The 26,959-nt window shown below is 41.3% G+C and overlaps 1 protein-coding gene across 1 annotated transcript in view; it reads right to left on the bottom strand.

Annotated features, from left to right (window-relative positions):
- The window catches only part of DCC (DCC netrin 1 receptor), a 593,344-nt gene that overhangs the window by 60,550 nt on the left and 505,835 nt on the right, over nt 1-26,959 (bottom strand). The window contains exons 16-20 of the mRNA XM_067315554.1: nt 18,931-19,026; nt 13,994-14,232; nt 9,928-10,066; nt 6,123-6,230; nt 2,408-2,602 (exon numbers count right to left, since the gene is read on the bottom strand). Of these exons, the coding sequence (XP_067171655.1) occupies nt 2,408-2,602; nt 6,123-6,230; nt 9,928-10,066; nt 13,994-14,232; nt 18,931-19,026 (777 nt within the window). The remainder of the gene's footprint in view (nt 1-2,407; nt 2,603-6,122; nt 6,231-9,927; nt 10,067-13,993; nt 14,233-18,930; nt 19,027-26,959) is intronic.

The following is a 26,959-nucleotide window of genomic DNA, read 5'->3' as shown; positions in this document are numbered from 1 at the left end:
ATCACTACATTTTCATTAGCAGAGGCAAGTCACCACAAATACTCACATAACAATTCTAACACAAGTAATGGCTTGGTTTCCTTGAAGGAGCTTTATGTGCTATAATACATAAAATCAGACCGTGGGTGACTTAGTGGATCTCTGATGCTTATTTAGTTCCTTGTAGTTTAAAACTTCCTCTGATCAGGACATATATTTGCTATCAGAGCATTCATTACCATATGGCACCTACACATCTTCTGTTAATAATCATTAAGGTCAGGAAACCAACATTTTTGCATAATTCAGAATGTACTCAAGGCTTCAGAAGGTCTTTTCACCTCAAATGTAGAGACAGATTTGTCAAAAAAACAGTTGAATATTATTGAACATGACATATTTAGGGTGGATATCATTAAATATTCATGGCAGGGTATTAGACATAGTCCTTGTAGGCTATTACAAGATGTAACAAATTATAGATTTATCTTTTTGCTATCTGTTGATGCTGTCTGATCTGGAATTCATTTCCCAAATGAGTTTTACGGTACTCTGCGTAAACATTACAAAGTAGGTGATATCCTGTCCATTAATCTTTTGGTTTAGTTAGATCTCTGGGTCTCTCTATCTTTTGATACCTCATTAGTCTGCGGTTGTTTTATGTTGATGCTTTGACTCGTTTTAAACTCAAACAGACTTCCCTTCCTTGGTACAAACTGTGAGCATGAAATTAAGTTGGCACCGTCCCCTCGGCAGAGCTGAAGCACTTGCAAAGTGCTCTCTCTTCCCGTTTCATGGTAGTAGAGAATGAATCATCAGGATCTTACCAGCAATTCATTCAAAGCGAAACATGACTTGGACAAGCAAGTCCCGCGAACCTGGATAGGCTGTGATAAGCTCAGAACAAACCGATATAATTTTTCATTTTTCCGACTCTTGCCAATTCACGAAAGCGGTTATACGAGGCGTTCGCTCTCAGCCTCGGCGGTCGATAGCGTGTTTTATAGACACCGCCGTCGGCGAAGCTCGAAGGGCGAGCTCTCTGCCAGCGCCGCCGCGTGCCCTCGCTCATCCGAGGAAACACTTCCGTAAGGGTAGGTGCGAGGGACCGACTGAAAAGGGAGTTTCTCCTCCTCCCTTTCCAGGAGGAGGCAGCAGGAACAGCCCCAATGGCTACTCGGGTAAACGTCTGCTGAAGGGTGAACTGGAATCAAACTCTTGCCACAGACACGAACAAGCAAAAAAAAACCCCAAAGAAGTGATCTGGGAACCCTGTGTCATCACTGCTCAGTCATTTTGCTTAGCTTTTATATAGCTTGCATTCAATGAAGTCACGTATAATTGATTAAAAAGAGGCTTGAATCGGAACATTAATTCCAAACCTCTCTCATGCAGGTTTGAATCTGAATTTCCCTCCAGTTGTGACTTTTCAGGTCTGACTTAGCTCCAGGGTCAATTACTTTCTACCAGGTTGTTATTTTTATATACAAATCTCTGGAATTTCTCTAGAAAGGACAGAGAAATAAAATGTTTTCCTGTATGCCACGCTACTTTCCTAGAATGGGTTCTTTGTTTATGTTATTTGATTTTTTTCATTAATTACACGTCTTTCTTAAAGTAATTTTATCTTTTGTGCAAAGAAATGAGTGACAGTTAAAATATAAGGAGTAGAGCTGCTGCAAACATCCTGCTTCCCACTCACGGTAATATTGCTTACATCTTAATAACTAATAATTTACGGGTAGATCACGCTAGGCCTTCATACAGGTAGGCAGCAGGGATGATATTAGAGGATATCTCTCCACGTTAATTTGAAATGCAGCCTGTTACCTGCACAGTCCTTTGCTTTCATAAACGCAATGGCCCTGTTAAAACATCTACCAAAGCACTAGCCAACAAGATGGGTGGCCCTGTTTCACCTGCTCCTTCTTTCCAGTCACTAAGGAAGAGGTATCGGGTGTTGATTTGTCAGCTGTTAACGGCAGGTACCAAAAAATACCTGGAGCAATGTTCCCCACGCAAAGCTGGATTGCATCTCAGACAGCTTGCGGAGTTTTCCAAGCAGCATTTTGCATGCTGACTCCACTGATCTGAGGGTGAGTCATCACCACTTCCCACAGCCACCAGAGGATCCAAAACGACAAGGTATCTCCCCAGAGAAATCCCATCCCATCCAATTAGCTTTACTATTGATGGCAAAAAGTTAGGTGGTGTCAGAATGTTTTCCCCTAGTTGATTGAATTTAAAAATATAGCTGCTGCCTCATTATGTGGTTTACTTTTGTCAACTGCTGTACATAGCGTTTTGCTTTTATCTCTCAGTAAGTAGTAGGATTTCTTCTAGCTGACATGGAATTAATTGCAAAGCTCCTACTGAGGCATAAGAAAATCCTACGTATCATTAACATCCACATGACAACGTTTCAAACCTTTCAGCGTCCGGAAGAAAATCGGATCAGAGAGAGGCCCCACTCCTTTGGCATTGCGAGCCTGGATTCGGAAGTAGTAAACGGTGTCTAGGTTGAGGTCCATGATTTGGTGGGTAAGTCGGTCACCGCTGATGGACTCCATAATCCAGTCGTCAATGGGAGCATTCTTGTCCAAAGTATAGAAGAGGATGTAAGCTGAATAAACACAGCCTCTCAGTTAGTACTTAAGTCACATTTAACCTGCTTGCTTTACCAAATGCAAACAAAATTCAGATTTCTGAACAATTAGTGCTTTCTTTTAAAAAAAACCAGTAATTGCAGGTCTCTTGATCAAAACAGTTTCAATGAATGTTTTGACAATTAATTAATATTTGTCTATTTTTAGAACAAAACAACAATTACAATATTCCCCGTAAAAATATATTTAGCAAATATAAAAATATATAACACATTAAAACATTCTGTTACGTGTACATTTGCCAAATTCAGGTGCATGACTCAGTCTGACAGCCATCATAAACCCTACAGTATAAGTCTTTAGCGTTTCAGCGCCGAAATAAAACCAAATGGCATTGATGATGCGCATCATTTACTGGGGGCTCCTGAGAAGCCATGCAGTATTTCTTGGCAACTTTATGGGAAAGTATTTGGGGGAAAAGAACGAAGAATTCAAAACTCAGAGCTTTGGTAACTCAAAGTACCACAGTCCCTATCAAATAAACAGAAAACAGAACCTGCAGCTTAAATCCTGCAATGGTAGCTCACAACCAGGCCCCACGCTCTCCTACCTTTGTGGGCCAGGTCCATGCAGGTGGGTGGATTTGAGTTTTCAGGCCACCAGTTTCATTTTAAAACTCAAAGCTGAAGGCCACGCAAGTGCAAGTGTTAGGAAACAATAATAGTTTCTAGGAGTAATCTTCCCGGCAAATTAGAGTTTGGAGAGAAGGAAAGTCCTGTTCTCGAGTGAAATGTCTGTAGGTGAGGCCTCCAATGCCTCTGCGGCAACTGAACCTCACGCAGGGACCCCCAACACCTGCAGCTGCCTAGCTTCAGAAATACCTATTTTTGTCGTTCTCAAAGGCTGCCTGGCAAGCACAGAAACACCCAGCCCACACAAGCAGATCTCTAGCTCTTGCCTAAGCTCTGCCGCTACCAAAAGACGGAGTTGAAGGGCGTCTCAATGCCACGTAAGCAGCTCCAAGGCCAGCCCTGTAGGTATGCTTTGGAAACATGTCACGCGCACAGGAGCAAAGCTGAGTTTTGTGGAAATCGTAACACTTGCTATCGTTTTTCTGCAATGAAAAGGGAAAGACTTGGTGCCGGCAGGAAAACACGTGGATCCAATTCCCTCCTCAGCCAGCCGGAGGATATTCAACACCGTAATTCTCATTTTATTCTATAACCAGGTTTGAATTGCTTCAAGCATAAGAGGAAACTGAACTAAGGGCTTCTGTCCCCTTGGGTACATACTCGACGACAGTGCTATTAAATGAAAGAGGAACAGCAGCACATTTTAAAGAGAAGAAATTTGCCTGAGACAGGTATCTCCTCCCTGAGTAACGCACCATGTATGTGCAAGCCCAGGTCCCTCCCACTGACTAACTGCACAAGGACTTTTGCAACCCAAATCGTCCCACGTGGCTGAGACACCTACCTAGGAGTGGCAATGCTCAAGAGTTGTAGTATGCAAAGGAAACCGTCCGCGGCTGGCGTTACGGGCCCTGCCACAGGAGCTGAGGAGCCTACGCAGGTATTCTGCCCTTTATTTTTGTGCCTAGATCCTAAGTCGCTACAAAACTGGAATAAGCCTTATTATCGCTTTTCCCCTATTCTTTTTTGAAACCAAAATGCTTTTCAAAACTCTCATTCCGCACGAATAGTTACGCTGATCAGGGAAAAGCAGTGTTAGGATGAAAACGGAAAGGTTCTTTTTTTTTCTTTTTGCACGTTTTGCATTATAGGGCTTTATTTGGAGAACTGTAGTTTGGAGTTACTAAGCAGTTTCTCTGGCCATGACATGTGAACTAATAAAGATGAAGATATGACAGCCACTGTCATATATTAACACAAATACATTTGCTCAAGCATTTGCAGGAATGAACATTTGTTTGTTAGAGACATTTCTGCTCTCCACAGGGAGTTATTTTCCTTGCTTGACATGTCTAAGAAACATCTGACCACATATGCAGCAAAAAATCCTAGAGTTGTTCTTCAAACAAGTACCACAACCACGCAGTTTGTGCACTGGCATCAGGAGACCCAGCCCGCTCTCGGGGCTGACTGCTGTACGGAAAAGCTCTATACAAGTTGCCACCACTGAGTCATTTTACACCTTGGAAATCAGGAAAGCTTTTATTTTATTCTGTCTTTTAGTCACCGGGGAATCAGGATCATTGAGCGCTCATTTTATTGTATTGTCCATTAGAACGATCATTTCTCTAGTAATTAAATTAGGCTAATGTAAACAGAACCATTTCATTGAAATATCCTCCTTTTAGACATGGTCACTGAATGTAAAGTTCTGATTATAATGTATTATAATCATATTATAAGTGAAATTATATAATAATATATTACACATGTTACACTTATAATACACTTTATATATATATATACACACACACATATATATACATACACACATGGTTAAGCAATTCGAACCTATGAATTGTTATTGCTGGGCAATGATCAAATAGAAATATATCTTTATTTTATTGGTAATATAAAGTGGGATACTTTCCTGGTGGAACTCACAATAGCATCACTTGATGTCTGTGAAGCCACACTAATTCACAATAGCCAAAAATCTGATCTAGTGCTCTTTACTTCTAATTGCTCACACAAGACATTATTCTGAAGCACTCTTGCTCTTACCTTTATATTTCTCAATACTTCAGCAGTGTGTAGCTGGGATTATTAATAGTAATGGTGACGTGTACACACTTTCTCCCACATGAAAAAAATATGTTGTAGAACTTGCCTAAGCCAATTGTTTGTAGTAATGAGAACATAATGTGCACATTTTTGAAGTTGAACAATATTTCTCCTAATAATTATACGCCTCTGAGATGTCTATTAAAGCCTAAAGTGATCATTTAAATGCAAAATCTCAGATAGAACTCGACTATATTTTTCATACTAAATTAACATTATGGGCTTGTAATGGATGTCTTAATTAGGTGCCAAGGTTATATCTGATATTTTGGAAAATAAAATCTGTCATTGTGAAGCATCCATTAAGTTCAGTTTTTGTCAGTAAATATTAGTTTTTTTTCTGATCATCATTGCTTTAAATTGTTATTGTATAGCTAAATATCTACCAATAAATCCTACCATTATGTGCAGTACCAAGCAACCTATCATTATGTATATTACATATTGCATTATTGCCAAACAAACTACTTATTAGTCATTCCTAATTACCATTGAGCAGCACATACCCCCAAACCTTTGCTTAAAATGCTGCATTTTTATCTTAATTAGTATTCTTAGCATTTAAACATAAAAGATTTATATCCACTGAGTTTTAAATCTTGCAGTATCTCTAACTGAACTGACTCCTAGACCAAGTTGGCTGATAAAAGTAAGAAAAAATAAAATAAAGTCAGATCAAATAGCATTCTGGAAATGAACAGAGATGTTTCCAGGAAAACAAGGAACGAATGCTCAGAACAGTAAAATGAAAAGGAGGACACAGGATAATGTAAACGTTTACCAGTAATTTTTCCATTGGCTTCTAACGGCGGCTGCCAGCTGACAATGACAGCTCGGGGCTTCCCCTCCCGTGTAATGACTGTCAAATCCTTGGGCGCAGAGGTTGGAGCTGAAAAGAACGAAAATAATTGAAAACAGAAGTTATTCACCTTCCCTTCACTTCCTTATATACTGTAACAGAAATGAACTACTCAGTAGGCATTTACCGCTTTCTTAGATCCTTTCAAAGGCAGGGATCCTTAGATACATTTCAAATATGTAATGCATGATTTGTCTGGAAGTGAAATTATAATAATGGCAATTGTACAAAACACTACGTGGAGATACATAAGGATTTGCTGAACAGCACTTATCCTCCTACAGCTAATGTTGGTCCTTATATCTAAATAATCACTGAGGTATTCAAGTACATCTAATGCACTTTGGGAGCCCAATACATTTAATAACAGTAATAATATTGTGGCTTCTCTATTAAGAATATCTTTAGGTACCTACTGGTATAAAACCAAATGCAACTGTGTATGTTTATTAAATACATGCTCAACTTTGGACATTTTAGACTTGAGGACAAATTTTTAGCTTTTGTATATTCACTGTATAAGGACGGAAGGCTGGACTTCTGAGTTGATGTGTGACCCAGACTGAGCGTCTGCTTTGCACCCTGCTCTACTAACCGCTGCCCACAGTCTTACACAGTGTCTCAGACATTTTAAGATGATATCCTAAGACTATGAAGGAGAAGGGAAAAAACGACAATTATTAAAAAAAAATCCAGGAGTGAGGAATATTATATTGGTGCTGGGCTCACTGTTCATTTATTTGGTTTGACACAGGCTGCTGATAACTTAGAGCTTATGCATAACATAACAGCATGGAGAACACAGCATACGATTATCACAACGTACGAGTCCTACACCTATTTCCACTAACAACTTTTTTTGAATGTCTGAAGAACTGCTTCAAAGTCATTTTATGAAGTATTGTTTTTAAAATCAGTTGGGTTATGCTGAGCTAAAGCAGCCCAATCTAAACACAAATCTTAGAATGAGAAACCTGCAACAATCCTAAGGAACTGGAGAGAAGGGAATGGCCAGCCACCACGTGGGCTCCCATCACAAACAACCCGGGACAAATGCTCTCCTGCTATCTGCATCACTTGAGCTTTTCAGAAGGAGAATCCCAAGCAACCAAGAAATGAATGCAAGGAAAACGAACGTTTTTCCTACCAATGGTATTTTACTAAGGAGGTGACAGGTCACCAGCTGATGCTCTTTGGGGCAGATAGGCCTGGCCATGGTAGACTGTTGATGGCATGTGCTGGGACATGTTCAATTTTGTACGTCCGGAGCCAGCACCACTGGGACTCCCAATGTCTAGCTCCAGCCTTGTCCTCCTGTTTGCTCTTAGCCAAATGCATCTTTCTTAGCCTGAAGTAGGCAGGCCGAAAAACAAAAGCGTAGCCCTTTGAGAAGCCTCTAGAGCCTAGGTGATGCATAGCAGGACGTGACCTCCGGCACTAGGGAAGGTTGCGTTACGCCAGAGGCCTCCAGAGGGTTGTCCTGCCTTTAAAGGCTCCTCAGCTTCCACCCAGGCTGGGGCAACGGCTCAGCAGTTTGAACACAGCGCACTAGAAGAAACGTCCTGGACTGCCTTGCTATTTCAGGGAACTGCCAATGATATCCCTTTCATAAACTAATCAAACTTGATTTTAAAAGTAAAATTTTCCTTCTCTTTACTTTTACTAAGTCTGTTCTGCAATATTCTCCAGCGTCACACACATGATTGTATTTCTACCTAAGTGCATCCATCCATTCATATGCAAACAGCATCTTTACTTTACACACTGTTTTCCTTTCTCTGCTATTTACCCTCTTGACATATTTTCATGCACTAATCCTTTCCCTTACTAGATTTTTGACTTTTGTGATGCTAAACTACTAAAGTTGGTAAGTCTCCTCCTGTAACGTAGGCTTTCCATTCTGATGATTGATTACGAGTCCTGTTGAGTGGCTGAAGTCGAGCTCTGCTTTCAGCAGATTGTGAACATAAGATACCATGAGAAAAATCAAAGTTTTAGATGTTTCCCTTAGCACTCATTAACACCCCTCACATTGGTAAGACTTGTGTAGGCAGATCTGGGGAAGGGACTTAGCTCTGAGAGATGCTTTTGAATTATGGCCATAACAATTCTCCCTAGCCCATGTTAGTAACCTCTAGTGAATTCTATACTGAAGTTGATATGAACATTTTTAAATAACATTACCGGAAATTCAGCATGTAGAATAGATACAAAATAGGCAATAAAGATCAGCAATGCAGGATGCTCTTAATTAACAGAGCTGCTCCATCAAGCTCAGATAATTGCATTGCAATCGCATGGGAAAATCTAAGGACACATATATTCCCTCTTATTTTCCCTCAGTTAATTAACTGGCGTGTACTGTGGTTTTCATTAAAAAAAAACAAAAAACAAATCAATATTTACCAGCAGACTTTACTTGGAAGCTGTTGGTAGACACTGATTTGTAATGGTACCTACAGTGTTTTCAAGGCCATTAGTCACCCTTGGAAAAATATAGTACTTATTACATTGGTGTCCAAATGTATGTACTGCTATCTACAAGAGCTGAAGAAGAAAAATATTCTAAGCAAAACTACGTTCTTATCCATGGACAAGGGAATATATCATGATACACAGGAAATCACAAAGACTGTGGAAAATCTACTGGTTTTACAGTATACAGCCTCACCGTAAGAGAGGAGAGGCTGGAAGCATGGGTTGCCACTGCCAAAAGGAATAAAAAGGCAGGTAGCTGGGGTTGCGGAGCTCAGCTAGAATTAGACAGAGCAAGCAAAGACTTCTTGATCTTCCCCCCGCTCAGGGGCTGCTGCTCTCTGCTGCTGAGGTCTGGCAGTTCAGTGGAGTTACTTAAAAGTAAATCTACTCCACATTTTCACAAAAGGGGCTCAACAGCTTATTCTAAATGTACAGCAAACTTAATGGAAAACACTAGTCTTTCTCAAAGACAGCTGAGGGAATTCTGTGATCAGAATACACACTTGCATTAATGCCTACAGGATAACTGAAAGTAAAGCCCAGACATACTATTCCCCTATTGCAGCTACTTTGTAGGTATACAAGAGAGAAAGAAAAAATAAAGTTTTGGACAGTATCGTCTCACCTACAGAGATCTCTAAGTCTCCAGCCCTTTTCAAATATTTTTATCCCACCGAACCACTGCTGCATGTAATATGCATCTGGTGTCTGTTATCAAAATTGCATACAGTCTCCTTCAGAATCTGAAGTAGCTTCCAGGTAATAGCTTTCGACTTGAAAAATACCACTGGAACATTTGAGAATAGCAGCTATTTAAATCTTTAAAGTGTATTCATTTAAGTATATTGTTAATATTAATGATGGCTGTTTGCTGGAAATTACATATAGATGTATAAAGACACTGAGCATAGGAAAGATGCCTTACCCGACCAGTCAGAAGGGCCTTTATACAAGATAACGTGTTCTCCAGAGGAGATAATTGTGTCTTTGCATTGAATAATGTAGAGGCTGAAAAGACTGCTCACTTGACTTTCTTTTTCTTGCTCTCACCTGATCTTAGGTTTCTTTGAAAACTGAAAACTGTTCTAAATCACTGACATCAAAGGTCATATACTGTATTTATGGGGCAAGGCATACACTGAGTTTCAGAACTTGAAAGCTCCTTTTTACTGATTTATACACTAATGTATGTAATTAAACAAACAAACAAACAAAACCCCCGGAACCGTTTCAGCAAGTCTTGACGTACCTGCTTCATAGGTTGTGGCGTGTGCGGTCATGCTCCACGTGCTCGACCGCCGACCTTTGGTGACCATGACGGAGAACTCATACATGGTGTTTGGCTTAAGGCCTATCACGGTGTGACTCAAAGCTGTCGTATCCGCTGACTGCAAAGAGAAGCAGGGGATAACATCTTTAAAGCAACTCTTTCTGCTTGTAACTAAGCAAAACACCGTCCCAATGAATGCCCTTTGCAAGCAGAATAGTTCTATTGCCACTGCATACCTTAATGGAACTATTTCTAGTACCATAAATATGATGCTAAACTTGGTGCCTATAATTTAGGCAGTTAAATAAATTCTTGTGATGCTTTCTCTTTCTCTTTTCCCAGGCAAAGCAATTTGTGATGCATTTTTTTTCAAATGCAAATTGAAAGCTAACACTATGGCCTTCATCTATGCCCATATGAGGAAAAAAATAGGAACATTTCCATAACTTAAACATTCATTTCCAGCCTCTTTGATGGGTTTCTTCTAAAAAACCCATGCTTTTAATATGTACTGATTCTTAGTAGAGGCACAGTGGAGCCTCTAGTAACAGTCTTGACCAAGGCTTTCCAGCTCCTGAGCTTAACACTTTCACAATGGAAGAGATCGAAATACGTCCAGGACACATGGATAAAGATGTATTTTTGTATTCACAAAACACTTTTGCTTGGTTAAATATATATGTTTTTATATTATACTCGAAACACATTATTGATTTGCTTCACTACGATTTGTTATGAACAGTGAAACATGTCGAGGTTGATATGAATATTAAATTGATCATTTGTATCTAGCTGATTTAGCTTTTTACCTCAGCCCAGAGTAAGGAACAGTTTGACAGAAACTGCACTAATATCAACAGAGACAAGCAAGAAGAGAGCCTGATTAAAAATGGTACACCCAGCTTCTAATGCACTACGGAATAAAGCAGTAATTTTCATGGGGAAGTGGGAGAAATTTACTTTTGAGACACGTTAATGAATGTACAATGCAAGTCTGCAGGGTATGGTGTTTTATCATGAGTGCTCTGACAGATATTTTGCATATTATTTAATAGGAAGGCTTAATGCAATACAAGATTTTATCATCTTCATACTTAACTAAAGTTCCTAGTCCTTGGAAATGAGCAGTTTTGCAACTTATTTGTGCTAAGACTCCAACATGGAGCCTTTCTTGATAAAAAGCCTTATTGAAGCAAAGACAGTGCTTATAACCTAAGTGTTTATAAACTACTCAGCCAGGACAAAGATGGAAAAATCTACCTGTTAGCATTTACAGAAATTATTCTTCAACTAAAGGCCAGATTTCAAAATAGTGAATAATAATTTTCTCCCCAGAGTAGATTTTGGAAGAAATGAAATGATTTGTGGCATAAAATACTGTTCAGCATGACTGGGGGTAACTAAATTTGATAACTATCACCATGAGAGTGCTCAGATATTACACATGATCAGGAAAAATTCACAGAAAAAAACAGTAGGGGTTGAGCCTACCCCCGGACAAAATAGTCTTTAGCGGAACATAAAGACATCGGTTTCTCTTTTGTAAAAAGAAAGTTATTTGTCTCCAACTGAGTATTTTTCTTTGAATTCTTTGCTCTATACTAAATATTAGCATTTCAATAGTCTCAAACATCCTTGAAGTTAATATCATGTGGAGATGAAGGGGATACATACTGTAACAAGTACTTTAATAATGCCATGCTATGCCTGTTTGGGCCAGTTTTGACAAAGCAAAGTTGACAAGGCAAAGTTAAATTTATAATTTTTTGACTTCAATGGGAAGGGCTAAAACCTTCATTATATTAGATTTGATATACATTTTTGAAGCCATGGGAAACTTTAATGGGAAAAATCTGAAAAGAATTGGCGACTCAAACCAAATGGATATGTGAGTGCTATGGAAGCCTGATCCAAAGCCCTCTGAAGAAAACAGAAGTTTTTCCCACTGTTTTCAAAGAATATCATAACAGGCTTCACCTTGTTTCCTTGAAAATCTGTATATTTCAAGAAAGGAGACCCTCTAGGAAGATTATTTTTCATTTCTGCTTCTGGTTGATTAAATTGGAGTAAACAGATCAGACTAGCTCATTACATGTCATCCACAGGCTGGCCAAATTAAAGATGATAGCAAAAGAAAGGTAATTTCAGTCTTGTTTCTCTCACTTCTCTGAACTGATAAAGCTTGAGAGCAAAGTTTCTCATGAGCATCCCATGATCGTACACCTCAACATTTTTCTGTCCAGTACAAGTTAATTCAATCCACACTTCTCCTGTTTTCTGGCTTATTTGAAATTATCCCTGGTGAATTCCCCTGCAGTGACAGTATTGCAGCTGCCCTGCTAGGTCCCACCTGTGCCATGCTTATGGGGACAACAGAAAAAAAATGTGTAATTGACTGTGAGTAGCATAACATAATGCTGTTTTTTTCCTGGAGCTTTGATTTCACCGCAAGAGTTATTTTCATAACTGAGACCTGTGAATCACTGTGCTATAGTCCTCATTTTGTGGGGTATGGAGATCCATCTCTGAATAAGAATCAGATCAAGCTATGGTATTCAAAACATTACACTGCGTCATTCTGCAATCCTTAATTACAGGAGAATTTATTACAACTGTTAACAAATCTCAAGTATATGCTGCATAAGCATACAAAACTGTGGTTATTAAGAAGCCTAATATTGGTGTTCATCACTTCAGGACCTGAGGCTATGAGAAGTATGGTAATAGGTGTAAGACTGAGGCAAGAACATTTACTCCTTGTAAAGATGAACAATTATTTAAATGCTATACAGTAGGTCAGTACCTGCAGCAAAAAGAGAGCTGACCTGAGTCTCCTCTCAGCTAACATAAATGCAAATCGGGAGTAATGCAACTGAAATCGATAGCTGCGGTGGCAGAGAGCCAGTGCAAGCACCGCGCTGAGTGCCAGCGAGCCCTGTTCGGGCAGGAGAAGTGCAAAGGCAACAGCTGAAAAATTGAATTAGGAAAAGGGACTGAAGGCAACACCTTTTCATTCTCACTTCTTCCAAAAATTAGCTGAGAAAGAACTAGGAATTAAGAGTCTGCCAGGCAGGTATGCAGAAGTATTTTGAACCTGAAAGAGGCAGCTAGTCATCTTCTAGGTTTGAGAAAGGCCAGCCTATATTTAGACATGTAATGCAAGGTCGAAGCTGAGGAGCCACAGTGCTGTACAGAGCACGGCCTGTTCTGCAGCCCTAATAAAAAGCAGTTGTACGACCTTGATGTTGTTAGGATAGAGATCAGTCAAAAATGGGGAATCCACTTGCAGTATAAAACTATATCCATAGCAAACAACTGAGTAGGGATCAATGTAACCCAGCAGGCAAGAGAAGACAACTCTTATCAAAGGGCATGGCAGGAAGGACATGCTCACTCTGGGGCAGGTGGATTTTATATGAGATGCAATATAAAAGCTGACAACAGTGTGCAGAAAGATTGCTCATTTTTCAAAAACAAGCAAACAAAAAAAGCCTAAACTCCCTGTTTGTTCCTTTCCACTCCCTGGCTCACCATAGTTCTTTGCTGTACCACACGCGGTTTAACACTGGTTTTATTAACATTAGGACTTGAAAAAAATATGCATATAGAAAGTAGTATACTCCTGCTGCTGTCACATACATTCAAATTCAGAAGTTTTCTGATAAACTAACCTTAATTTTTGCTGTAGGGGATTATTTAACATGGGTCGAATTTTCCTATGGTGTGGGTGGTATTGAACTTGCTATGCCTCCCTATACATGCTACACTGCTGTGTTATCACATCTGCGACTATCTAATTTAAATCTAATTGGTAAAGATTAAAGCTCAAAACTTCCAACAACTGGCATATGGAATTAAAATATAGCATTTTCATGAAACCAAACACAGGGGGTTGTACCAAGCAGTAGTTACTCAGGCTAGTCTCCCCTTGATTGACATGGGAATTTTGGCTGAGGGAAGTTCCTAAAAGCCAATTTAGAGTCTTTGCAAATAAAATAGGAACACATGAAATAGCTCATCAATTCATAACGTGTTAAAATTTCACCTTGTATTTAGCACTCGTAGAATAGCTGGTTCTCCATCGGACAGTGTAAAAGCGAACCTCAGTAGTCTTTTGGTTCTTTGGGACAGAGTTGTCTGCCCAGATGACCCTCACTGCATCATGGGTAAGTGCAACAGCCTGGACACCTACTGGTGGGAGCATGGGGGTGGAGATATCTGGGACTGAGGTAGGGAAATCATCAAGCAAAGGATAAAAATCAACTTCTAATGGATCAATGGGGTCTGGGTTCATACATCACCAAATGAGCATTCCAAAACAAAGGAATAGGTAGTTAAACAGAAAAAAAGAAAACAAAACACAAACAGCCACCAAGGGGCACACATCACGATGGGTTAAATGCATGGCATTAATGAGGAGGAGGAACATGAGAAGAACAAAAAGAAAGGCATTAATGCAAAATGAAGACACGTCAACAGCATTTCAGTTACATTACTATAATAAAACTAACCAGCACTAAGTGCTCTTTTTCAAAACTTGTTCAAATACTTTCAGGTATGCTTTGTTTTCTTCACATAAGATGAAGTCAGAATGTACAGTTTCTCCTTAAAATGATTTACAATTTCTGAAAAAATTAAAGTGCACGAATGATACATTATTAGAAACACCTACAAAGTAGAGAGTGCGTCATCCTCAAACCTGTTTTTATAGACATGTCACACACTCGTGTGTAGGAGTTTACCTATACTTTTCTCTTTCTCTGCAGACTCCTTTGTTGTTTTAGGCTCTTCAGAGGAACATACTCTGCATCTGCCCAAACATTTGTTAGGCAAAACAGAACATAAAAATTTCAATACTAAAATGAGGATTTTGCAATTGTTGATCTAATAGTGTCATCACGATAAATGTGTGCATCCAGGTATAGACATATGGATTATCTTTCTCATCTTCAAGCAGGTTTCCTCCTTGAGGAATAAGCACATTCCTTCCGTCATGTATCCGTGATCAGGTAGCCTTTGGAGAGCAAGAGACTGAACACAATACTACACGGTCCATGCACATGGCACAACGTTGTACTGTGCGAAGTTAGTATAACAGATGGGGCAAATTCTGGTGGGCTTTAATACAGAAGCAGTTGCAAACATTTCATTTCATTTCCACGAGTTCAGTTCCGAGTTGCACGCTGATGCAGCCAGTTAACTAAGGCTGTCAAGATAACTGCAGCCCCCCTTCTCCTCCCATTTCTTTTTACCTATGATTACTCTAAGTCATGGTGGCGTGAGAGAAGAACCAGACTTCAGGCCAGACTCAGAACGTGGCTTTGGTAGACTGTTCCTGTCAGCCAGTTTAGTTAAGTACCTGAAGGTTAGGCTGAGCATAACCACAACCAACTAGTTCAGTTCCCTTAAAGTCCAGAGTATCTGGACTTCACCTCCTTGACAGCATGCCTCATCCTTGAGCAGGGCTCATCCTCTTTACAAGTGTGGGAAGGTGTCCACCTTTCACTGGGCTGCTGGCTCAAGGACGTACTCAGGAATGGAGACCTGGGCTTGAGATTTTCTCTGGAGTTGAGACCTTTTTCAGAAGGTTTGAAAACTTTTGAGAAGACCCACACCCACCAGTCCTGCGATGGGTGCTCTGCTGACAGAGCAGCCTGGGCAAGGGAACCCTCCAACTCTCCTGTTGCAACCAAGCAACTCTCCAACTAAGAGTAATGAAGTCATGGATCACAAAGGATGGTGAACAGGAGGGATCCTCTGGGAGCAGAGAATGATCTAGGCTGTTTAGCTGTACTACGGAGTCATGGGATAAAAACTCCAAAATAATTAAGAAAATCTCAGCTCTCGCCTCTCTTTGCCAAGTAGCCAAACCACTGGTTTACAGAATTAATCTCCTCCTGATTCGCATGCTGTTTGGCCCTAATGCCTTTCACACTCTCGGCTTCTCTGTGGCTCTGCTTCAGAAGAATGAAGAACTCCCTTCTTTTCCTACCACCAGAGTCCACAGACCGGTGCTTAAGGCATTTACCTCCAACATGAGACACAGCAACATAAGTCTTCTCAGAAAAGAAGACTTACACTCCCCAGCCCCTCTGTGTTTACTCTAACCTCCGGGCTAAGGTGGGCGGCAGCAGCAGCTTCAGCACCATCACTCCTTGCTATTGCGGTCATTATTTCTAAATGAAAATGGTAGTGGCCATTGTACAAATTACAATCTCTCTTCGCTTTGTGCCTGAATTGTGCTGGAATTCACCAGAGACGTTTTCTGTTTAGTCTAGGCACTTCTATCCTCAGTCAAGGGTTAAGCCTCTGTGGACAACCTCAGACCTGTATTTTAAAACTACCCTTACTGTCTCATTATTTACCAATTGTGATTTTTCTAAATACAATTTCCAATGGCAGCGCGTAAAATACAGCAAAAGCATGCCAAAAGTTTTTGTCTGCCCTAAAACAATGTGCTAAGCAACTAACCAAAGCCTAAATGACTCTGCTAATTTCCTCGCTGACAGCTGCTACAGTTTGTCTGCTCCACTGCGCGCTTCAAACTTCTGACACCCTTTGATCACTTGTGTTTTTTGATTCTGTAATTCATTATTTAGAACTTCAGGAGGCCACAGCCTTGAGTGAAAACCAGAGGAGACAAGGAGGTTTAAAATGTACAATGAGCCATTGGTTCAACCGATTTCTTTTGTTGCTTCTTTCATCAAAGGCTTTTCTACATGAAGTTTGAATATGAATGCTGAAGAAAACGAAGCAAGCTGGTGGTAGTCCTGGTGCTCCAAAAGCCAAACACCTACTCCGCATGGCGAGGGATGGGCAGCTGGATCATTTTTTGCCTAATGCCGGTGAATCGATCTTCTACAAGGTTGAAAGTTACCAGTTTCTTGTTCTGAACTGAAATTTTCCAGAATTGTCTGCAAAGTTGGGAACGGGAGCAATTCTTGTTTCTGTGTTTGCGCACATAGCTAGTGATGGAAGTTAATATGAATGGAGCTAAAGCTCATATTTTAGCACATACCGCAGATCCTTTCTCCAGTCGTTCCCATACTGAAAACGGAAGGCCTGCTGTACAGGAGATTATGAAAAGAGGCTAGGTTTAGCAAAACAAATGGTTAGACTGAATCAACCAAGATAGTTTGGTTTCTGAAGCATGTCATCACTGAACCAGGAAAGAGTGAAATGTCTATAATCCACCGGTGTCTGAAAATAGGTCCCTAAATACAGCCTCCATTTTCCAAAGAAGTTTCATTTGCCAGTATTTATGCATGGACATCTGTCATTTAGAAACTGCAATCTCTTGACAAAAAATAGGTTTTTTGCTCTCTTCAGAAATTCGTTTTGCTGCTGTTGTGTGCTCTGTAACTTCAGCTTACGCAATATTTACACACAACCGAGTACCAAGATACATCCCTGTGAACGCTGGAAGGACACACATAGGGCCTGGGGCAGAGCAGCTCGGCAGCTGCCTGCAGCCTGCGGTCACCGCGGTTTCCCCCGTTGCAGAAAGCACTGGCTGAAACCTCCTGCACGGCCGCCCCCGGCTCTGGACTCCTTCCGGAGGCGGCTGCTGAGGGCCAGGAGAAGGTGCTGGTTCTCCTTCCGAGACCCGCTCTTGGCCACGCAAGAGTAAGTGTCAAGCGGCAACGCCTGCGGATGCTTCACCAAAGCCAAGCCCAAGCCCCGAGTGCCTTTTCCACCCCTGGATATCGTTTCCTTTAAATACACACATAAAATCAAATCCCAGAGGTGGACCAGGTAATATTTAAATAGAATCAACCAAGGAACAAAAGGTTTATAAAAACCCCTGTGGATCCGGAAGAAAACTCACTGGAGAACGATTTTATACGACACATGTTGTTGGCACGCTCAGCAGGAATGACCTCTGTAGACTCCAGACAAGAAATAAAATCAACAATTTTGAAGCCAGTAGCTCCCTGACAACTATTATCTCTAATGTAGTTTGTCACAGTTGCCCTTGATTGTATAATTAATCTCTTTTTTTCCTTCTTCTGACTTTCCAAGATTTCTTATGGGAATACTTCACAAAAACATATGGAGAAAAGATGTTTTTTTTCCTTTTAGAGCCACCGAACTGCCATTTGGTGCATTTATTCCTCGTGATCCACCCAAGTGAGACGGTCAGCGATTCCTTTTGCTCTCAGTGACACTGCTCCCCTTTTCAGGAAGCTCTGAACACACTGGGTGAAACACAGGAAAAAACTTCACCAAATGACGGTGTCGCTCCGGAGGAAAAAGCACATTTTTTCTTCAGTTCTGCACTTTTAGTCCCTCATCAGTCCCACCCACTCACCAGTGACTACAGCCAAGCAACGAGGCGGTCCAGACGACAGCGCTGCACAAGAATAACTCTACATTTATAGCTTTGCTGCTGTCCCAACAACGCATCTATGGGAAACTGCTGCCTAAAAGCACTTTCTCCGTTAGCACTGGCTAATCTCTCCCGTAAGCCTCCTCCTGCGAGGTAATTCTTATAAATATGTTCCTTAATCTTACCCAGCCCCTCTAAGTGCTTCTGTTAATGTGCCTGGTGAGAGTTTGTTTTTAACGAATTCATTTTAATTTAAGATATTTTAAAAATAAAAGATACAGAAAATAATTACGTCTGGGTATCGTTCATTTTAACAGCCGCTATTCTAAGCTGATCTCTGTATATTTAAATTGTCTGGGAGTCATGCTTCTCCCAAGCCAAAGCGCCCCAACGAGCAAGCGTTTGTGAGCATCCCATTATTTCATAGCTGTTGGGAAAAAAAATAGAGAGCAAACATCTGGAAAGGGTAATTAATTCATTCTAGCTGTATAGTTACAACACAGTGGAAAATGAACCTGATTTATTCTAGCAGGGACTTGGGGGTTGCACAGCTCTCCATTGCCTTGGCCAAAATGTTTTTGCCGGATGCGCCCGTCTGCAAGGTTAATGTCAGGTGATGTGGGACGGAGCACGGACCAGCATCTCCCACTCACCTGTCATGGACCGGGTGGTCGCGCTTTCGTACAGGGGGACTCCCTCGCCCGCGTTGTTGAAGGCCTTTAGGGAAATGACATAGTGGGAACTCGGCTCTGCAGGAGAAAACAAACAGGGCAAGACAAAGCGCACAGTGTTAGAGTCGGACGTGGGATGCACAGCGGGTAAGCGTTTTCCTAGGGAAAAAAAAAGGAGAAAACAAATAAAGTTAAGCAAACACCTGTGCAGAACAAACGACCAGCACGATGGTTATCCTTCATTTTTTGTTCCCTTTCCAAAATCTTTCCTCACCTCAGTCTTTTGGTGGTATCTCAGGCTTTCGAGAGCTAAAGTTCTCCTTTACATCAGCAGCAGCTTTGCCCACATAAGAGACCTGGGACTGGCTTTGCGTGACCAGCGCTAACACGAGCCACAGCACCCAGCAGATGGGACGCCTGGGATGGCGCCGGGGGTGAGCGGCTGGCGCGGCACCCATGGAGCAGCCGAAGGCAGCGCCCGGCTCCCGCGGGAAGGCAGGACCTGGCGGTGCAGCACGTCGGGCTGCTTCAGCCGGCTCCAAAAGTCTCCTGTGCCCGTTTGGGAGGAGACGGATTAGGGTCCCATTTTCCTGGGATTCTGCAACGCTTTTCGGTGAACCTTAGGCATTAATTTCTCCAGGGCTACAGCGGCGGCATGTTTGGTTCGTAACCCAAATTAGAGCAGCCCACGCGCCACCGTAACCGCTTTTCCTGGGTATTTGTTTCAGTAGAGAGGTTAGTTTTGTTTGTACAGAAGAAAATTAGAGCTGCCTACGTTGGGCGCTCGTGCACGTGGTGAACGTGGGAACTGCCGTCTCACGGTGCTTTGGTGAAAAAAAGAAATGTTTGCGTGTGGGAAGGCACTTAGTAATGCGGCATTGCAAAAGAGCTGCTGCACGCTTACATAGTTCATCTACAGTAATGCCAAAAGAGCGCAGCGTGATTACTACTATTACAGTAAATCTGAAATGAATTAATAAACTTTAAGTACTTGTTCTATGTTGTTACCAATATCCTTCCCACCCACATATTTTATACTTAATTTTATGTCCAGTAGAAATGGGGACATAACTGTTCAATATTCAGGTAACTTCTGTGCTAATTTCCCAAAAGAGCTAAACTTTAAAAATTGCCAAATGAATGACTGGTGCATTAATAACTCCCTATGCTAAGTATTGTATGGCTATTAATTCAGTTAGTATTCATTGTAATGTCATTAGTCATGAGGAAATTATTTTGTATTCACAGAGATGTAGTATATATTTTCATATGATTTCCACTATCTATTAGCATGCTACTTTTAATTTCTAATTTAAGCATTGCAACCCTCCAGATTCCATATTAAGATTTATTTATTGAGATATGAGGTCATTGTTTAGCTGAGTATTTAATAATGGCACATTCTGTAGCTTCTGCATAAGAAAAAGAAATTCATATGCACAAGCGTAGCCTGCCTCCATCTCTATCACAGCTTCTTTCTTCTATCGACCTCCCAACTGTTGTGCCTAATTATCCATGTTGAAAGATGCCTTTGATGGAGTTATGCAAGGGGTTAACGCAGATCATTCTCCAGTGTAAGGCCTGGTAAAATTAGGGAAGAATACTGAAAGATGAAGCTTTAGGACTCTGAGACTTATCAATTATTTGTTGGTTGACTGGTATCACAGTGGGGCAAATTTTGCATCTCATTTTTTTCTACATACTCAGTAACATTTTAAAATAAACGTGCCTCAGCATGTTGCTATGCATTTTTTATTTTTACACTAATGGATGGAAGCAGCGAACTTTAAGTGGCTATATTTAGAGAGCACATATGGAGATGGACAGTGGAATTCATCTTCTCTCTTTTTAGCTGTCTGTAAGCGAGGCACATGGTTTAGTTCGCTAGAGCTGTCCCTACAGTGCCCGGAGAGACAGGCACCTCTGAAGGACAACGCATCACACGCCAAGAGAGACATTTAAGAAAGGTAAGATGAATCAGCCTCTAACTGAGGTATATTTCTCCACTGATTACGGCAAGAACACAGACATTTGGACTTCAGGTCTAGTCAAAATATATTGTGAATTCCCAATAATTAATAAGCAAAATGAGGGACTTACTCCTAACTTGCTCATGAAAAATGTATTCCCAGAAATAGATGAATTAGTTGGAAAAAATGTGATATCTACATGGAGAATTCAGAAATGGAGACTATATTATCAACACATCCTTCATTACAACAGCCCATACAGCACAATATATAGTACACCAAATTTTATAAATCAAAGAGTCTGACATTTGATTAATGTTTATAACTAGGTTGGGTAGGGTTACATTTGCAAAATGCTAAGATTTGGATGAGGATGCGATCTGTAGCTTTATGTTAAAAACATGAAAAAAATCAGGTGGTTAATTTGAGTTCCTGTTAACCGGTGCAATAAATAATTGCCTTAGTCTCCTCTTAGATAAGAGGAAAAAAGTCAATTTGCCATGGTACAGCGTTTGAATGAAGTATTAGAGTTGGATTTAGCCTAATACAATGTAAAAGTGAAAAAGCATTAATATTATCATATGGCAAACAGTTGCTTTTTAAACTGCATTATATATGAATAATACTGCTGGGGTCATTCCAGGGCTCTCTTTGGAAAAACGCCACTGCCTGGAGTGGGAGTTCAGATGAGGAAAGCTTTTAAGCATAAACCTCCTAATAACGGCAGTGGCTAACGGAACAAGGGATGTTAGCGTTCCTGGCAGAAACACAGGGAAGAAGCAAGGAAGAGACAGGGGCTTTCAAAAAGTTAGTCACGGTACAGTTACAAGAATTCAGAGGTTAACTCTGAATTTTTCTCTGCTGACTACCATTCATCACAGTGAGGAAAGCAACTATATAACAGTAGTAGTATAACTTGCATTTGCTATTCTCGAGCAGGAGCAGAAGAGCATTATAGACTTTTTCTAGCAAAAGAAATCTCTTTATGCCTTTGAAGAAACCAAAGAACTCAGTTTTAATTAGAGCATCAGCCAAGAATCCACCATGTCGATACTGGTGCAGAGCATCCTCTGGAAATAAAGTTGTGTTGTGCAGATCAGTTAAAAAAAAAGGAAGTGAAAGAAGCCCAGACTAAGCATGAACAGAATTAATTTCTTGCACTGACAGATGATGCCACTGGAAAAAAAAAAAAATCAACAAATAGCAACTCATTCAAGCTATCATAGTTATTTTCTTCTTTAAGAGAAGGGTAAAATTGTGACATCTCTATGGCCATTATGCATGATCTTTTGACAAATGCTGAGTTTTCACATATCATTTAATTTTCTCTTTAAACTATAAATATAAAATAAATGCTTGACAACTAGATGTGAACTCCAACCCAAGGAAAACTCTGAGCCTTAAACAACAGTGGCATAAAGATGTTAGTGCTCTCAGCTGATCTTCCAGTTCGGCTCCTCTATCTCTGAAATCAAGGTTTGTCCTCGAGCCCTCCACTTGCTTCCCATTTTAATGATTGCCCAACATGAGGGACCTGCAGAGTGACCCCGGCAACACCTGGCGACCTCTGAAGCTGAGACGGAGCTTCCTGGTCATCATGAAAACCTTGCTCACCTACCACAACCACACAGAACGATCTCACCGCTGCTCTCTGGCCTAAACATCATTGCTATCCTGTAATTAAAACCATCGGAAGTTCTTTTAACGTGATCTAAACAATAAAATAACAATGAAGGTCAGCTATAAATTCAAGCCTCTTCACCCAGGACCTCTGTGAGCCTGTACTGATCCCAGCGGACAGTGAGGCTTGAAGGGAAGCAGCAAGTCGTTTACACCCGATCGCTTTTACCCAGCCTGCGCATCAGCATGAATTTCTGAGGGCAGCACAGCACCACGCTCATGCTGCCAGGGCTCGCTTCAGAAGAAAGCTGCCACCTTCTGCTCCTTTTCCGTTACCAAGCCGGTTTAACTGCGGGCTTATGGAGAACTTGCTACAGCAATCTACCCTTGGGATGGCAGAGACAGCAGCGAGATCTCCATCGTAAGAAACAGCTGTGGCCTCCCCGTAGATGAAGCGGAAATAAAGATATCTTGTCAAAACAGATGGGGTCTGACAAAGTCCCGCAGCCAAATGACAAGGTGCAGGCTGCAGCAAGGGAAATTCCTATCAGTTATTAGCAAAAAAAAAAAAAAATCAGGAAGGTTGTCAAGCATTGGAGCAGAGGCCCAGCAAGGTTGTGAAATACCGTTTGCGAAGATGTTCAGCAGTCGAGTGTGTACGACCCTGAGCAACCAGAGCTAACTTCGAAGCTGGCCCTGCTCCGAATGAGGGCTTAGACCAGACGGCTTCACGGGATCCGTTCCACCTAAATTAGCCAATGCTGATACCTCCTAACGCACACGGGATGAGGCAGGAGCCTGGCTGTGACGACAACCTGACGGGAAGTTGCAAGCCATGGTGCTCACATAGGACCCTTCTGTTCCTCTCTATCACTATCACACTTCTCTTCACCAAAATCACATTGACCCCCCTTTATTAATGATGCAAGGAGTGGCAACACAAATGGAGGATTTAGCTGCAAGCAGCATAACTTCTTCAGGAGAAATATGGCTCCTTTCTAAAGCCGCTATACAACCCTCTAAAGGGCAGAAAAGCAGTCAAAATCATCTCAAAAAGCTACCAAAGAACAGCCTAATTTACTCCTGTCTGGGTCCATGAAAACACGATACTCAGCAATCAATACCACCAGGAGACCTGATAACATCAGCTTATTGCCGGGAAGAGGTGATCTATCAATAGCACAAATGTCAAATTGAAGTATAAACCCACACAGACATGGGTTATCGAATCCTGGGAAATGAAGAGATTCAGGGACTTGAACATCATGGTCACAAGCAGTGTAGTTTTCCTGCAGTTTAGACCTGAAGTGGAGCATTACAGCTAGGGTTAGGGCTGCCCAGACTGCCGGGACTAAGGGAGAGCTTCCCAGAGGATGCAAGCCTGCCTGTACACATTGAGGAGCCCAAAGCACAGTGTCCAACCAAGTTTCCAGCTAGGAGTGCCACGATGAACAAGTGCAAGGCAGAAGTGCTGCTCAAGGTCTTGCTGGGTCAGGTGGCTCTGAGGCAATCTGCAGGATTTCTCTGCAAATTCAGGAGGAATCTCTTCTCAAGGGAGGACACTGGGATCAGACCTTGGAGCAAACAGCCTGGATTTAACAGGCTGCTGAATAAGTTTGTGCGTTGCGAGCTCTAGTGTCCGAGCTAGTCAGACAGCCGGGTGCACGGTGGGTCACATGGAACATCAGAGCTACAGCCGTGTCTTGCCTGGGGTCGGGACGCCCACGGAGTGATCTGGCCTCCTCTGTGCAGAAATTACCTTAGGCAATGGACCGTATACGATCACCCCCCAAAAGGTGCCTTGACTCCGATTTTACAAATAGCCACCGGGCTCTAACACACCTAATGGCCATTAGATTAAATTCCTTTACAAAGAAACTATAAGAATGATGTATTTTGGACAATCCCACACTTTCCCTTGTGAGCAAAGCTTAGAAGAAGGCTTTAACATAATGTAGGGAAATGATATCAAACTTTCTTTAACACGTATTTCAATCATATTCGCAGTTTCTAATGATATTAGTAAATTTAACTATAAAATATTCCATTAGAACAGACTATCATGGTGATATTCTGCAAATGAGTTCAGTTCTCCCATGTCTTCAGCTGGACAAAAACAGTTATATTTTATTTCTTCTAGGCACTTGCTACCTCAGCAATGGCTGCATTTCAGTGGTGGATGAGTAGAACATCTTTATAATTTTATTTCATATAGTGTATTAGATCATTTGGAAATTTGCTTGAAAGGATTTACTATCAGAATGACTGAAATTGGTAATAAAGAGCTCATGTATTACTTTCAATAAAATAAGACAACTACCAGGAATTATCCTTTCTCTAATACAACAGAAATTGAATATATTTTCATCTTTTGGAAAACTGAACAATGCATAATACGAAAGAAGAACGGTGTTCAGTTAAGTTAAACTTGCCAAGTGCTGCAAAGTTCAAGTGTGTATTCTCCTTATAAAGGATTGGCCTAAGTATCTCTTCAGCGAAAGGAAAGCATGAAATGTAACTAACTGATTGGGAAGGCTTGTAAACAACTGAGCTAACTATTCAGATTCTCAATTTTGGAAATTTGACACATTTTTTTTCCTGCCAAAAGGTTCCATCCAATATTCAAACAAAATCAGCTAAATAACATGTATTTTAAGCACCAGGAGTATCAGTATCTCCTGAAAATTAGTTGCTTCTGTTTAGCTGATTGCTGATTGCACCAAAATTTGAGCCTTTTGGTCCTGGGTAATTATTGCCTGAATGTTAAAGCCGCCTTCAGGAAAAAAAAAAAAATTGCTCTGAGAGTGAGATATTGAGCAGAGCAGTGGAAATTTGTATTTACATTTGCAATATGTCAGACACTTCTTGGGAGATAGACAAGTCACCATCTTTCTGTGATCTTCAGTCCCTACGGTATTAACATTTTCTTTCTTTTCCTTCAGCCTTTTGCCTATAAGTTCTTTGAAGTCGTGACTTACAATACGTTCCTGCACAATTAAGCCCTGATCTCTTTAGAACCTCTGGGCACTACTGTAACAGAAATAATGAAAATATGTTAATACTCAGACACGCTTAAAACATCCCCCAAAGTTAATCTACACGGTCCCTGAGGACGGCAGTTCTGGCGAGCTGCTTCCCGGAGATGCAAGGGATGAGGGACGGAGGGGGGCCCTCCGCATCTACATTTCAAAAGAACAAAATCTAACCTGTAATTTTTAATCAATCTCGGTGTCGAGTCTCTTATGACCGCTAGAAGAAGCTGTGTTAGAAGAAGCTGCGTTAGAAGAAGCAGCAAAGTGTCCCCGCAACGAACCGCACACCTCGCCAGCGAGCATGGGCTGCCAGCACCTCCCTATTTTGGGGGTGCCTATATACTCACAGATCCTCAGGCCAATGCAGGACACATTTTACTTCTAATACACCAGGGAAAGCATTTAATGGAGCAAAGACAATTCATAATGAGAACCTGCTAAGTGCTTTTATTTTAATGCAGTTGAGGAGATGAACAGCGAGTCTATAGTTAAGACTTGTCTTTAAGATGTCATCTCACCATCTATTACGCCTGCTGCCGAGCCTGCGGGCTACGTCCCGCGCGCATCACCACGAAGGGCGCGGGGTCTTTAAGCAACGACTCGAATGCGAGCATGCTTAGAAATCGGCCTCGTCCCCTGCGGAGATGTGAACCTTTGCAGCTCCCCCGGTGCGTCGCAAGCGCGGTGCACCCGGCGCCGCTGAGCAAGCCGAGCAAGGACGACACCTCCCTCTGCGTACCGCCTACATTTGCGATGCATGTTACAAATGCAGCCAAAACCAGGAGAAGTGAAGTAGCGCGGGGGACAATGAAGTGTAAGACATATGGGCAAATCAATAAAAAATGAAGTGCCATCACCCCAGACGCAGGCGGACACGAGAGTAAATGCCATTAACGTGCTAGCAGGGTTAACTGGAGTTTGGGCAAGATTTCTTCAGGCGCACGTACACAAAAAATAGCAATGAAAGCGGCACCAAGAGCAAAGGCTGTGGGTTTTTTTTGCAAAAGTAAGTCTTTCATCTACACAAATGTGAATCGATAAACCTAAGCTCGTTTAACCATTTTGATCTCCTTGGCCTCACTTTACTGAGCTAACCATAACACTTGAGAAGGCAGGACATAGTATTGGATCTGCCCTTTTTCCTGGAAACAAAGCTGTGTAACAAGCTCCCTTTTTTTCTATTGATGAATGAATCAAAAAATTATTTATTCTTTGCTATTCGTATCACTTACATGACAATTTGGGATTAAGCATAATTCACCGGCATTCTCATCTTTACCAGCAAAGAACAAAATTCAGCTCTTCTGTCGCATTTGTTGTCATTAGAGCCTAAAAATTTTGTCAAGGAAGCCTCTTTAACTACTTTTACAAATGGGGAACTAAAATGTC

Source organism: Apteryx mantelli, chromosome Z, assembly GCF_036417845.1.
Source record: "Apteryx mantelli isolate bAptMan1 chromosome Z, bAptMan1.hap1, whole genome shotgun sequence".
NCBI lineage: Eukaryota > Metazoa > Chordata > Aves > Apterygiformes > Apterygidae > Apteryx > Apteryx mantelli.
Note: the sequence above shows the minus strand (reverse complement) of the source record. Positions and strands in the feature narration are given on the sequence as shown.